Here is a 16,171-nt window from a genome sequence, read left to right as displayed (position 1 = left end):
CTTCATTGGCTCCTAGTGCATTTCTAAGCAGAATTCAAAGTGTTGGCGCTGACCTTTAAAGCCCCAAACCAGGGGTCGGCAAAGTTTTTGTGGCTTGGGCTGGTTCACGGTCCCGCAGATGCCTCAGTGGGCCAGTGTGTGTGCACGCGCATGCATGTACAAATGCCATTTCCGGTGCTCCTTCTGGTGCAGAGGAGGCATGCTCAGCTTCTCATTGGCTGCAGGAGCTTCCTGCAGCCAATGTGAAGCTGGTCAGAGTCGCGGAAGGTGGTCACCTCTCTGCTCCGCGCTGGTTTAGCGCGGCGCACAAGAGCCAACCGAGTGGGTGGTGGGGGTCTATGGGCCGGTCAAACCGCTTGTGGCCCATGCCCTAAACAGCTTTGGCCCAGTATACCTGAAGGAGTGTCTCCTCCCGCATCGTTCAGCCAGGACACTGAGGTCCTCCTCTGAGGGTCTTCTGCTGGTCCCCTCACTGTGAGAAGTGAGGTTACAGGGAACCAGGCAGAAGGCCTTCTCAGTAGTGGCGCCCTCCCTTCAGATGTCAAGGAAATAAACAACTCTCTGACTTTAAGAAGACGGCTGAAGGCAGCCCTGTATCGGGAAGTTTTTAATGTTTGATGTTTTAGTATGTTCTGATATGCTGTGAGCTGCCCAGAGTGGCTGGGGAAACACAGCCAGATGGGTGGGGTATAAATATTATTATTATTATTATTATTATTATTATTATTATTATTATTATTATTAGATCAAAAGACATTCAAAAACAACATTGCTTACTATTTTTCACTAGGTAACCAATTATCCATTTAATGAAAGTGTTATATAAATTTTTAGGTAATAGGTAAGCCTTTGCAGTTAGAAGATGTGGAGAATTTTGTGGAGATGTCACAAGAGTTCAGAATCTGGTACCAGTTGACAGTGAAATAAATGATAGTGTGTATGGATTATGAAGCTGGATAAACTTACCTCATCTAGGACATTATGGTCTGGAATCAACTAACCTGGCACACTTGCAGAAGCCACAGAAGGACTCCCACTACTTCAACAGGAGTTCCTCCCTTTCCTCTTCCCAGTGCCACCCCCAAATCTGCTCTGGAGCATCAGGAGAACCCCCAGAACAGCTTGCATTGACAGAATGATGTTGAATTCCATGTTGACCCTTTATCTGAAAACCATGAGAAGATAGCAGTGTCTTCTTGATCATTGCGTTGCTTTGTAATATTTGTTATCTAATATTTAAGCTTCCCTTGAAAACTTTTCAGGTGATATTTATCAGATTTATTGACGGATTTTTCAAATACCTTATTACATTATTATACCACTACAGTACATTGCTGGCACTTCACCATGATTCCAAAAGCTGTCTTCTCTTAATATCTGAAAACACGTCTTCCTTTTATTTTGTGGATATAACATATGCAAAAATCCTGCTAAAAAGCAGATAAATAATGCCATATGTTGAATTGTTCAATAAGGATAATGGAGCGGTCGTTAATGCTTTTATTTAATATAAAGTTTATGTTCAGCAATTGTTAACTTTATATTTAATGAGCAATAGTTTATTACATCTCTTTCATGTTAATGGTACTTACAGAACTCTCTTTTTTCAAAAATTAAAACTTAGTAAAATCTTATTCCTTCAAATGTTTTGTTGTCTTTATGAGGCAGCTTAATAAAGTGGAAGTATTTGTTTAATATGATCCATTTTTTAAAAATGTGTCTAATTCATTCTTCTGTGCCAAATGTTTTTAAACAACAGACTGAGGACCTGAAGGAATAGAGGAAATGAATGGACACCAATGTGTCCAAATATCTCATTTTGCCTAAAAGCAAGTGCCGGCAGATAAATGCCCATAAAGGGATTTTTTTTCCTTAAGCCCCGTGGATTATTATTTTTTTGCAACTTTTTGTGTGAGTTAGAAATGAAAACCATTCATCTAGTGCCCCAAAGAACGGCCTTATTGAATGGAATAACAGTGTAATGTACCATTGAAGGCAGGATTGAAAGTGATTATCTTGTTAACTCTTGACAGTTACCGCCAGCTTGAAATAGAACTGGCAGGCTTGATTTGCAAATGAATTACAGCTTTTTCATTTTGTGCCAGGATCATCTTTTTATATTCTGATATGACAGATGCTGTGTTCCCTGCTTTTGTTTCTCTTCAGTTTTATACTTGCAAATAAAAAACAAAAGATTATGATAGTAATTTTATTTGCATCTTTTCTCTAGGAGTTTATTCTTTGTGAGGAAGTTTTTAATCTTATATTTTACGTACATTTGTTTAAGAATACTTATTGTTACTGGCAGAATGAAATTCCATTAGTTTTAAGAACAATAGTAATTAGGTGAATGCAACACATACACATTCTGAAAATGGAAAATCAATTAGTCTTTTACACTTAAAATGTCAGTTTTAAATGTAATCCACTGATGGTACTGCTTATTACTTGTATCTGAACAGAACACCCAAGTATATCCCCACCACCACTGTTTTACAAAAAAAGTGATATAGAAAGTCCTTTTTTTTTTTTACCTGCTTTACCCAACTCGTTTTATTCATCTGCCCATAAACACAGATGGTATGGTATCAGATAAAATAATTGCCAAACACTTCTTATATATACGTCCCATGCTAAACTATGGTTTGTTGTGATGTGAATGAGCCCAGGGGAAGCTTCTTCTCATTCTCTTCTTCGGGAGGCAGTCGGAAGCCCTTGTTTCAGTTTTTAGTTAACTACAGTTTAACGTTACGTCTGAACACTAACCTGTTGTTAATCTTAACTGTGGTTTGTTGAAACAAACAACGCAGCTTCATTGCTCATGATACGAAGTTTGCTGGTTTCATACAAATCAGAATTAAGATTAACCACAGTTTATCATGTTTGAGTGATATGTCAAGATGTTACTACTAATAAAATGGAAGGGAAAACTTCTGAACTCCATGAAGCTGCATTGAATGCCGATGGGTGGGTGTGTTGGAGGGGGCAGAGCATACAAGCCCAAGGATTGCCTTGGTTTATTTGCATTATGACACGATTCCCTTTGTGACATCAGAGCGCAGCTATTGTACTTATTGAATGAAACAAAAACAACAGCCTCCTACATCTTTCATCCCTGGAATATTAGTGGTGAGTTTAATAAAAAATTCCAATTTATGTCAAATACATGACAACTAGATTGGTGGATGTGTTGAATGTAGTAGATATCTGCAGAATATCTTGGACATTGTTGGGACCTTTTTTGAGAGTCTTAAAGGGCACCAATAATGTAAATGATGTTCTGTAGATGAGGTGGAGGAATGCGCATTGGAAAGTGGATTCTTACTGTCCAAAATTTGCTTCCTGGTTGTTGCAATGCCAGTGTAGTTTCAGAGTCGTGCTCTGACCCTCTTTTTTAATTAAATGATAAGGTGAAGGACTAGATTTTCAGTGTAAAGTTGAAAATCAACAAGTTCCTTTCCTTTAAAACTTGCATCCCAGGCAGATTGCTCCTTGTACTTTCTAGATGTCCGGTGTGTTCTACTATTCTGTCTAGATAGGGGTGGCTTTCAATTTTGTGTTGCCTTCTTCAACATCCTTGCTAAGGTTCCTGACTTTGCATTCAGGATGACTTCCTTCCAGGGTTTTTTCTTTTTGGTATCATCATGTGCAGTGATTTATCCTTTTCTCATTTCGTTAGAGCTATTGCCTACATATAGAAATGAAATGAAATGAAATAACATCATTTACCTTCAACTTTGACCTAAGCCCCATCATAGTTTGCAAATGGTTATTTCATGAATAAGAGCAATAATTTGCACAGGTGTATATAAAGGCCTTTTGTTGCAAGTTCCCTTACATGCCAGTGTTTGGTTTTGTCCTGTGGACCATAATTAAACATAGGATGTGGTTGATCTTTGTTAGGGCACTGTGGCAGGGTTGGTTTCACGTGTTTGGCAATGGACTGGGCAGATATGCTGAAGGTTAACTGTTAAGTAAACTTGTGGCTTTAGCTTTACAAAGTACTCTGCACTTTGGAAGGTTTCCTTCAGCCAGTTACTGAAATAGAGATCCACATTCATAGCCGTGAGGATTATAGCCATCATGACCATAGCTTGTTATTTCTGTACACAAATGCAGCTTATATTTCACAGCTGTGTATAAATGTGTGCATGCAAAGGCCAAGAGATAACAGTGATCAGAAATGACAAGGTTTTCTGCAGCAGTATTTCAGTGTTTAGGAGAATATTATACTTGGGTTTGCAGTATAACATGGTTACTACCATTGAATGAAGATGCTTATCCTTACTGTGATGAATTTGGAGATACACAAAAGACATCATTTTACCACTGTTACTTTGCATTCCTTCTTTTATACACATGAAGTTTTTCTTACTTATAACAATTAAGCCACCTAATGAATCACTATTATATATGAAATACTATTTTTATTGGGTTGTATTCAGCTAAAACTTACTCAGCGTAGACCCATTGAAATGCATGAACTTAGTTGTGTCCATTAATTTTTGTGGGTCTACTCTGAGTAGGACTAACATTGAATACCAGTCATAGTCTCTGGTTTACTGAACTGCATTTGCTAAGCCTAAATTGTTATGCATCATAGTATTTGTACACCCCTTAGCTGTATGTATCAATTTATATAAATATGAATCTATATTTAAGAATTCTGCATCTCTCACATACTTGCATATCTGCATGTTTATGGCTTGTGAATTAATGTTTTCAAGGATTGAATTTTACTTTTCCATGATGTTTTCTCAAGCAAGTTAATACTGCCTTTTGCAGTTATGCCAGATCTTGTAGTTTTCTACACTATGCCTGAACAATTTTAAGCCATGATCCCGTGGAATTATTAATGTTCTGTTATAGGCTGTTGTGGACCTGGTGCAACCAGTTGAATGCAGTGGTTGCCTCTCTCTACATCCTATGGATTTTTATGAAATATCTCTTAGTTTTGTAAAGCCATGAACACATAACAAAAGCATGAATATAGGATCTCTATGAAGGAAAATGAGAATAAACTATAACAAGCTTCAAAATATATTATAGCTGGCATCTACATCCCAGCAAAATCAATGGAATGCTCCTATGTATTTAATGATACTGGGTTCTTACCCACTGTATTTAGGTTTCCGAAAGCTTGAGAGATCAGTTTAGATATAGCTGGGGGTACAGTATAGTGAATTTGTAAAACCATTCTTTGTACAGAACTTACATATTGATGATTATATACATTAATGTTGGCAAGTCTTTCTTTTACTGTCTATTTTAAAGCAATTATCTGCAAGCAATAACAAATCTATTGTTCTTCTTGCTCAGTTACTTAGCATGATTTTTAGTCACTTTTAATGATTTCTGGTTGTAAAAAGAATAATTTGTTGCATAGAAGTCTCACCATAGTTTATGATTCTTGAAAAGCACCAGAAACTGTTGTAACAACAGTTCCTGGGTAAGAGTGCAACACTAATTGTGTAATTATCTCAAGGATTAACACTTGGATCTTAAGAGCAACTCCGGCTCATAAGGGGCTGGATGCAATTTCTGGTTTTTTGTCTTTGAATGATAGACCCCATGCCCCAACACAAACTGCTTTTGAAGCTACCCTCATTTTTGAATGCACTTCTCCCATCCCGTGTAAAAAAATGGTTTTTGACAAAATCTAAAGTCTCCTTGGATCTTGGTTCATGAGTCTTTATATTCTAGCCCCTGGCTACAAGTATAAATTTTGTGTGCTAGCTAGGTTTTTACTAGATAATCTTCATTTGTTTAAGTTTCAAAATTACATATTCAGCTGCTCCAACAGGAAAAAAAGGCTCCCAAAACTGCTTGCAACTGCAAGCAGCTATATGATATGTGAATCAAATTCATAGGCTTGGAAGGAAAGTTGTATTGGAAGTGACAGGTGCCACAAAGTTTATTTAGGACAACCTCAGATGTGTCTGTTAGTCTCATAATGTTTGCCTAATATATGTTCAGCTACAGCACTTCCTGCTTTAGAACCTTGTGTTACACCAATATTACTCTCTGTGCTCCTTCAACTACAAATTGGATGAACAGACAGTGACACTTTTTCAATATTATTACATTAAACCAAGTGGATTTTGATTGATAACCTAATATTCAACTAATGCAAAACATCAATCATGGCAAGTATATTAATTATTTAATATTGCAGTCTAATTCAGAAATCGATGTGCTGCATGAGGGGAAGGGAAACTCGCTGTTCCCAGAAGACTTAAGACAGGGAATGATTAAAAAAAAAAAGACCTGCTATACTCTCGTGTGTTAGCTCGATGCTAATCTTTATTCATTTGCCAATAATCTCTTCCCATTTTCCACTTCAGGACCATTTTATCAGTTTTGAGATCTATAATTGAATTAAGTCTGCTTTCAGCACAGAGCAAAAAGAGTTGCACAAATATTGATGAAGTCATGACAGGGACAGCACAGGAGACAGACCACTGAAGAGGACAGATTTGATGCCATTAGCTGGATGCTCCCTGTATCAGTGACCTAGGCCCTGCTTCCTAGCAATTAAGTTCATTAGGACCTTTGGCACCAAACAGTATAAATACAGGGCTTGAATTCTCTTTTAATAATGCATGATGTGGTAAAGTAACTTTCGATTATTATAATAAGGGTTTGAATCCAACTTTTTCTGTGATGATTTTTTAAAAATGTAAGTTAGGCAAGTACGCATATTTGCTTCAGGGTGGTTTTTTAGGGGGCGCCTGAATAAAAAGCGTTACTAAAATATATACTGAACCCTCTAGGATGTATTTAAATAACTGTACAGTTAGGATTGTGCCTGTACAGCAAAGTTGTAATTTGCAGTTACTACTGTACCGTAATCACATATTTGCGTCAATCGGGTGCTGGAGTTTTCTTATTGTAATTTGTCCGAGTGGCAAATCATGCCTATGTACATAGTCTAAGCCCAGCCCCTCATCCCTTCTCATCCACAGGAAACGACATCCTTCAGTGCTATCTCTAGACCAGGCATGGCCAAACTCGGCCCTCCAGATGTTTTGGGACTACAACTCCCATCATCCCTAGCTAACAGGACCAGTGGTCAGGGATGATGGGAATTGTAGTCCCAAAACATCTGGAGGGCCAAGTTTGGCCATGCCTGCTCTAGACCTTTTTATACCGTTTTCCCAAGCCTGTCTCTTTACCATACCCAAAATTTCTCCACCTAATGGCTGTGAAGATCAACTGAGTATTAGAAGTAAGGCTCCTTTAAGTCAACTGTCCACCTGTTATGCCACTCAATATTCAGTAAGAGCTGTTTGACAGTGGTACAGTCTCCCACATGAGGTTGTGGACTCTCCTTTATTAGAGGTTTTTAAGCAGAGATTGAATGGCCAACTGTCACGAATGCTTTTGCTGAGATTCCTGCATTGCAGGGGGTTGGACTAAATGATCCTTTGGGTCCCCCTCCAAGTCTATGATTCTGTGATTCTGTTCCCTACTTAACCTTGAAACCTGCCTTGTCTGGATTAAGCTTCACCTGCTACCTCTAGTACTTCGCAGATTACAGAGACCGGGTCAGAATCTCCACTGCTTCCTTGGAATCAGATCAAAAGGAAGAAAGGGTTAGGTGGGATGGAGAGAAAGAACAACAAAGGGCACAAGAGGGAACCTTATTGGATACCGTATGCCAATGGCCATAGCATCAACTTGCCATTCAGAAAGGCTCAGACTAGTGTAAAACAGTGCACACAGAAATCATTATACTGTAGTTGATGACATAAAAAGCATCTCAGAGGGCCAGCAGAACCAACAGTAGAATCAACTCCTTGTGTACATCAAATAGCTTCTTCTGTATGTACGTGTGTATCCATTCAGCTGGTGTTAGAAATGTGTAATTTGTAATAACTATTTTAGTTTGATGTTGAGAATACTTAGTTTTGTTACAGTATGCCTGGGTAGGAAACACAAATATATGCCTTCCTCGCTGCATTTGTCTTGTCACTCAATTAAATAAATCATCATCCATTAATATTATGCATTTTAGTTGATTAACGTGCAAATTTATACAAATTGAATCTGAATATAACAATAGTGCTGAAGAAGAAAAAAAGAATTTTACTTTTGTTCTTGGATGATGGAAATGTTTCCTTCTGATATAAATTGATGGTTTTCTGACTAACTCATAATGATGAAGAAAATGGAATTGTGCATGACTGCCGTTCTGCCATTTAGTGTATTTATATTTTCTTATAATTATATTATTATTATTTAAACAATTCATATATTAAAACAAACATACTCAGAAGACGGTATGACTTTCTCTCCTTTTTCAACTTTCCAAGTTGCACATAAATAATTGCAGACAAAGGTTTGGCATCTATTTATAACTTTTTGTTCTTCTGTTACAGGGATGCTGGAAACATCAAAGCTGGATTAGAACATCTGGTAAGTTCTAATTTTCTCTTGAATATTTGCATCATCTTTGATATCTGCATTCCAAATGAACACTTTTGAATGAGCTTTGAATACCTTGAATTGAGAAAGTCAACCATTTCCCAGAGGGTCAGCTTACTGTTATTATGTGAAGGCACTTACATTTTCATTTATCTTACGTTTCAAGGGATTTTAATTTTTTTAAATTACTTTTTTTTTTTTTTGATGTAGAGATGAAATGAAATGGACTGTAATCCTTGGATTGATGATTGCCTTAATTATAAACAAAAAGTTGTTTGGTGTTGGATTTTTGGCATATCCTGATCTGAGAACAGTAAACTTGTACTTTAAAACACATTCAAATTTTGCATGCATAAATATGGCATTTCAGTAATTTGAGATCTCTGAAATAAGTACGCAGCTTTGTTTTAACAATGCCTTTATGCTATGAATTGTGTTGACATTTAAATTCTATTAAGTTCTAAGATACACAGTACACAGAATTCAAATTATTTAAGTAAGCATATTGTAATTGTGAGTAAAAGCTTAGTGTTAAATATAGTTATATTGTTGTCAGACAGAAAAAAGCTTATCTCCCGAGTTTACGCCCATAAGACTCAGAAACGTGAGGCATTAGGAGTCTAATGTTGTTTATTGCAAAGCAATAGGTTACAGTCGGATTGTTCCGCAAAACTGCAACCCCGCCTGGTGGTCCAGGCAGTGGTATTTATAAAATTTCAAACAAAGCATTTCAATTTCCACCAATCATATACATCCTTACCTTATTTCACATTTAATACACTTGTGCAATTAGCACTGGCAGTTTCTGCTGATTAAGTTCTGATTCCCACCATGTTCTGTTACATTGTGTTAGTGTGCATGTTGGGATCCTGTGTTACATGTAGCCATTTGCACCATGTAGCAATTGGGGGGGGGGGCGGGCAACTTGCAAAATCATCAGTTTCATAAAGTAACAGGCTACCATAACTACTCTATTAGAAGCACACTCAAGGATTTACAGGGGTACACATTATCACATTTATTGTGGTCCTTTGGGCCACTGCCACACTATCACAAGCTTGATATATATCATATGTAATATGTTAACAGTTATTATGAGAATGTTACATTTTAATGACTACTTGGATCCAAAGAACTTTAGCCAGAGTTCCTTTCAGACAATTGGACTTTCTTGTCCACTTTTCACTTCAGCCCCTTGTGCCTTATTAAAATAAACTTCTGAGGGGCAGGGGACCCTCAAGAATTCTTTGTAAAGTTGTGCAGAAATTATTCTGTTTGTGTGTCTGAGAGACAGAGAGAAACTGGATGGATATATGAGCTAGCCCTGCTACCTTAAACTAGTTGAAGTGCCTTCTATTTGACCAAGAGGCTTTTTGGATCCAAGTTAATTTTCCTGGCTTTTTGTTAAAATTAAAGATCCATTTTGTTTGTGTGTGAGTTTTCTCCCCCATTCAATGTATAACCTGATGTGGATGATTTATTTGGTTTATATCCTACCCTTTTCCCTGAAGTAGCCATGGGTGTCAGATGCCACAATAAAAAAAACATAGTTCAAACAACCTTAATTTTTTTTTTTTAAAGACAGTCTCAACCAGTGATTTCGGGGTTGACAGGAATGGTGTATTCTAGCCATCAAATGCCTGGGTAAACAGGAATGCTTTAAAATTTCTTCTTAAAGTCAGTAATGAGGAAGACAGGTGAAACTCAATCAGGAGGGCATTCCACAAGTTGGAAACTACCATTGAAAAGGCCCTGCCATCCAGGCAGCCCCCATTGATGACAACACTAATCAGGACTTCCTTGCTGATTGTAGGGTCCAAGAGAAGGTGCTGTTTTAGCTACTTGGGTTCCCAGCCAGTTAGAGCTTATGCTAGTACAGCAAGCCCACAACTTACTTAGAGATTATATTCTGGGGATTGCTCGTAAAACCAAAATCGTGTATAGTTAAAACACACTGGATGCAATAGATGGTGGGATTGCCAAAGTCTTTTTCCTGGAATGCCCAGTTCCTTAAAAAACAAAACAAAACTTATTTTGCCAAGCTCTTGAAGCTGAATGCACACAAGTTAATGTGCGTAAACTGTGGGTTTACTGTACTAACACCTTGAATTTGGCTCAAGAGCTCACTGCCAGCCAGTGCAGTGCTTTCAGGACCATTGTTCTATCAGGCGGTGCCCCCACTTACCAGCCTAGTAGCCTCATTCTGTACTAGCTGCAGCCTCTGGACCATCATCAAGGGCAAGCTCACATATAGCACATTACAGTAGTCCGGATGGGAGGTCATCAGAGCATGGGCAACTGAAATTAGTACAGTGAGTGCTTTATATTGTTTCAGTTTTCCAGTGTAGCTGGTATTTCCCCTTGTTAACACTATTTTTTTTTAAGCCCTTGGTGTTCCTCCTTTACCAGTTTTTAAACCACCACTTTCACTCTCTCAGTGTGCCTCCCTTCTCACTCCCATGCCACTGATGTTGTCCAGCCTGACTTCTCTTTTGCTCCCCTTTCCCCCTGACTTCATGCAAATCCAGGGTTGTGATGAGGCTTTCTGAAATCTCCAGTGGGGGCTGTACTAGTGCAAATATAATATAGGGAGAAACATTAATGAAATTACCTAAAAAATGCTTGGCTTCAGAAAGTCTTGGAAAGTTTTCTTGCAGAATAGAATACTGATTTATAGCTTTTTAAAAGGTTTTATTTATGATTTTACAGTATACAAACATATGTGTTCATACATAGGATTTTTGTCAAGAAGAATAGTAACAAGTACCCATTATTAACATTCCCCTTTCCCCCTTGAAAGTGTAGGTAACCAACATTAACTAGTTTACTAGTTTGTATTTTTGTTTGTACATTATCTGTGTTATATAGTTTTCAGTTTGTTGAGAATATATGGGGAAATGCCTTTTATGTAGGGGTTAAGTTGACTACTGTAAAGTAGGAAATTATCTAACAGTAGTAAATTATATAATTTTGTTTATTTTAGAATAGAAATAGAAATACTTTATCACTGTACCACTTGTTTACAGTGAGATTAAATGAGACCCCCCATCTCTCAGTCCTTGTTATACTCTCTGTGCTGTCGTATGACCACCATCCTTGAACGTCAGCCGCAATGTTGCTGTCTTCCATTCAGCAGCCTCATGGCCCACAGGTAGAAACTGTTCTTTAACCTGTTGGTGCAGCTTATCATGCTTTTATATCTCCTGCCCGAGGAGGAGCATGATATCGTGTGCTGTCTTCCCCACCCTCTGTAGGGACTTTCTGTCCATGGCGGTCAAACCAGTGTACCACACCGTAATACAGTGTGAGAGGACACTTTCTACCGTGGACCGATAGAAGGAAATCATCAGTAGCTGTCTAACATTGTTCTTTCGCAAAACCCTAAGGAAATGAAGTCTCTCTTGGGCCTTCCTAACCAACTGGGCTGTATTGACCTTCCAAGTAAGGTCTTCACTAAGGTGGACTCACAGGAATTTAAAGGAAGAGACTCTCTCCACACAGCCCCCCGATATACAACGGGGCTAGCTCCCTTCTCTTCCTCTGAAAGTCCAACACCATCTCCTTTGTCTTGCCAATGTTTTAGGTACAGATTGTTCTCTGAGACCATGTGGATACCTTTTGAACCCGCCCCCCCCCCGTACGCAGATTCATCTCCGCCTGTAATTAAACCCATTATGGTGGTGTCATCAGCAAACTTAATAATTGCAGTAGATGGGTAGGATGAAATGCAATCATATGTATACAACAAATACAGGTATGGACTTAGCACGCATCCCTGTGGATTGCCAGTGCTGAGCTTCAGGGAGGTAGATGTAACAGGCCCAATCCTCCCTATTTGTGTCCGATCTCTCAGAAAGTCTTTAATCCAATCACAGATGTTAGAGGAAAGGTCCAGGTCCCTTAACTTTCCGATGAGAATGTCCAGAAGGATGGTATTGAAACCTGAGCTATAATCAATAAACAGCATTCTGACATAATTCCCTGGTATCTCCAGATGACTCGCTGCAAGGTGAAAAGCTGTAGCAATGGCATCATCTGTTGACCTATTTCTCCTATAGTCGAACTGGTGTTTATCAAAATCCAGTGGAAAACATGTTCTAAGGTGTTGAAGGACCAATCTCTCGAAGCATTTCATCACTACAGATGTTAATGCAATGGGTCTATAGTCATTTAGGCAGTTAATTGCTGTTTTCTTTGGGACTGGGATAATGGTGGCCGCTTTCAAACTTGATGGAACACAAACAGTTTGCAGATAGATGTTAAAAATCCTCGTCAAGACCCCTGCTAATTGATCGGCGCAATTTTTTACCACTACTCCCAGCACCCCATCTGGGCCAGCAGCTTTGCTGGGATTCACCGCCCGTAATGCAGCTTTCACTTGATGGTCATATAGACCTGTTAACTCAAATGTAAATGAATAGCTTCATTTACATTACTGTAAATTAGATTCTGTTACTTTTGTAAAGTAACAGAAAACTGGAGACTTTCAAATGCCACTGTAGTATCATGAGTTTACTTTGGGAAGATGTTTCTGATGTGGTTTTTTGACCAAAAAAAATGAAGAAAAAAAGTTCTTTTTTTTTAAAGAAGAGAAAAGTTCTGAAATTGCAGAATTGGTCTTCTGTCATGAGCACTTGGGAGAAAAAGCTTCTATTGTGATTTCAGACTATTACTCCTCAAGTGTAAAGAATCACTTAGACAAGTCTTTGGGAGTGTTGTATCAGCAACGGGCCTTAGAGATGAAGAGTTATAATTAAATTTTTAAGAATAAGATTGAAAACAATTGAATTTGAGTGATACTAAGATTAGCTAAGGTATTATCCTTCAACTGTAGTAGATATTCCTGGTTAGTTCTTTACCTCTATATTTTTCTCTATTAATAACAGTTGAGCCATACCTTTTTCTAAATGGAAAAATTGATCTCCTTCAACCTCTCCTAGTCTGACATTTTAGAACAATGACCGACTTGTCCTTGTGGTCAAGAAAAGAAATTTCACCATTTCAGGAGTGGCAGACTGTCATTAATAGCTTATTAGCCCTTGAGTGATTTGTGTATAGTCACTGCCTTTCAGCAATGTAGACATTCCCCTTGTAACATGTTAATCAATAACCACCAAGATGGGCTGCTGGGCAACATGCTTCATGTATCTTGGCCAGTAAAAGTATTCATAAGCTTCACTGCTACTGGAACAGGTAGGATTGGTCAACCCATCCTCTCATGGCCCTATAAACTTCTTCCTGGGTTTTTGTATGTATTATATGATTTTTATTTGTGTATATGGCTTTTGTTCAATTGGTATGTTTTGGGCATTATCCTGGGTGGAAATCCTAGGTAGATAATAAAGACACCCTCCACTTCCTTTAGATTAATCATTGTCAAAGAAAGGAAACCTGAGATCTTAGAGCACTCTTGAAAGAGGTTTAAGCTTTGGTGAGCCTCCAAGAAGCAGACAGCAAGTTATAGGGGCAACCCAAAGCAGCATTTTATCTATTAATTTCTTATAGTGGAAATAATCCAGTGAAGTGCTTCTGCTAGCACAAGGAGGTTTCTTCTGCTCATGCACCCCTTAAATCTGTTCTGGGGTTTTCTGCAATCCTCTGGAGCAAATTTGGGGAAGGCACAGAGAGAGAGAAGGAGGGAGAAGTTCCACTGTGCAAGAAGTAGCACTTTGCTGGCTACTGTCCAATTAAAGCAATTCTTAATTAAAACTAAAAATACCTGACTACAGCATTGAATTAAATATATGAGAATTATGGATATCAAGTCCCAATTAAAACAAAATTAGAGCTCTTGAATATAAATAAAAGACATTTTTGTGATATAAAAGGAACTCTTGTGTATCAGCATTTGGAAGAAGGAAGAAAATGTTTTTGGAAAATATAGGATTTTTTTCAATATAAAATGTAATTTGGCATAAAAAGGTGTTAAGAAAATTAGGCACTAATTTTCTAAGAAGGTAATTGTTTAGCAAACAGCATCATTACATGTTAAAATTGTTTAATTTATTTATTTATGAATCTCTTACATTCTTGGCTATCCCTACCACATACAGTCAATGCATTTTTATACCCCAAGCAAACTGCTCGCATGAATTATTGAAATAGTCATTAGATGTTGTTTGCAATGTTAATGTGCACAAATAATTTTATTTTAGTAGATCTTTTATAGATTTTGTTTGAATATGGTGTTGCTGTTGTATTATACCGGCTAGGTCTCTTGGAGTTCACTGGAATAATAACAGCATTTCCAATGCCGTATAGTAACTTTTAAAAAACAACGTGATGCCTAGAGACACTCAGCTTCATTTAATTGTCCTTACTGAGATTAATAAGTGGTCTGTTCCATATCCCACTTAAGTCAAACCGCTTGATTTTTGTCAGTTACCAGTGGTTTTAATAGCAATGAAGTGGTTTTAATAATTGTATTTCAGTCTATTGTTATTATTTTATTTATTTAAAACATTAGTGTTCCTTTACAATATGGAACAAATGCAAATATCCAGTTGCTAAAATCAGCAAAAGATATTATAGAGAACAATTCCCTAGAACTTGACTATTTTTAATGGGAAATGGTCTAAATGTTCGGTTATTTCAGGGGGTTGGACTTGGTGAGCTTTGTGGGTACCTTCCAACCCTACATTTCTTAAGATTCTGTGATTCCATTATAGGCAGCATCTGACCTGATATCATATAATGGAGGTTCCTGGAACATGAAACAAAAACACTGAAGGAGCTTGGGCCCAAGAGAAAGCAGTCTGTGAGATATGTAGGTCCCAGGATGTGGTTTGTTTCAAACAAACCTATACTTAGCGTTAACTGCAAATTAGACACCTTCCAAAATTAAGAAAACGTACTAATAACACTAATAGTAATAACTAAAACAGATTGCAGCTGGAAATCATCATCATCATCATCATCTTTGTTAGTATAACGTGTGTTAAAGTTAATAGGTAACTAATCCATGTGTAAAAGGTAAAAAGGTAAAGGGACCCCTGACCATTAGGTCCAGTCGTGGCTGACTCTGGGGTTGCGGCGCTCATCTCGCTTTATTGGCCGAGGGAGCCGGCGTACAGCTTCCGGGTCATGTGGCCAGCATGACTAAGCCACTTCTGGCGAACCAGAGCAGCGCACGGAAACGCCGTTTACCTTCCCGCCGGAGCGGTACCTATTTATCTACTTGCACTTTGACGTGCTTTCTGCGAATTGCCACTCCCTTTCTCGCACCATAGGGAGTCTGTGGCCCTCCAGTCAGTGGCCTCCAATTCCCATCTGCTCCAGTCAGGAATGATGGGAGTTTTAGTCTAGCGACATCTGGAGAGTTACAGGGTCCCTGCTGTAAAGGATATTCAAGTGGTCATGCTAGTCCTCACCCCAAGCTACATAGTTATACATCACTTGCTTTTTCACCACTTGATTGAATGATTATGCAGCACCTGATTGCAGCTGCAGGTGTTTCCTGAATGAAGGGCTTTGTATTCAGAGTGATGTGGTAGCTCATTCACACGTGCATCTTGCAGTTATCAAGTGGTGGGCAGCCATGTATGAACCAGCACCCTGAATAAGACATACTCTGTCAGAAAACTGTCACTGGCAGAAAAGATACCTCCAATTTTTAATAACTTTGAAACCAAGAGCATCTTATCATTCAAGTACAGCTAATACCGTCCACTCGGGTCTGTTGTTTCCTTGAAGCAGCTGGATCCTGCTCATACACACACACACACACACACACACACACACACAC

At 38.3% G+C, this 16,171-nt stretch overlaps 1 protein-coding gene across 3 annotated transcripts in view; it reads left to right on the top strand.

The window, feature by feature from the left end:
- RSRC1 (arginine and serine rich coiled-coil 1) overlaps nt 1-16,171 on the top strand; it is a 161,876-nt gene that overhangs the window by 58,818 nt on the left and 86,887 nt on the right. For all 3 annotated transcript variants that reach the window (XM_083613521.1, XM_083613519.1, XM_083613520.1), the window contains exon 5: nt 8,382-8,418. In XM_083613521.1, the coding sequence (XP_083469647.1) occupies nt 8,382-8,418 (37 nt within the window). The remainder of the gene's footprint in view (nt 1-8,381; nt 8,419-16,171) is intronic.

Source organism: Podarcis filfolensis, assembly GCF_964270895.1.
Source record: "Podarcis filfolensis genome assembly, chromosome: 5".
Classification (NCBI taxonomy): Eukaryota; Metazoa; Chordata; class Lepidosauria; order Squamata; family Lacertidae; genus Podarcis; species Podarcis filfolensis.
The sequence above is the reverse complement of the archived record's forward strand: the minus strand, read 5'-3'. Positions and strand labels throughout refer to the sequence as shown.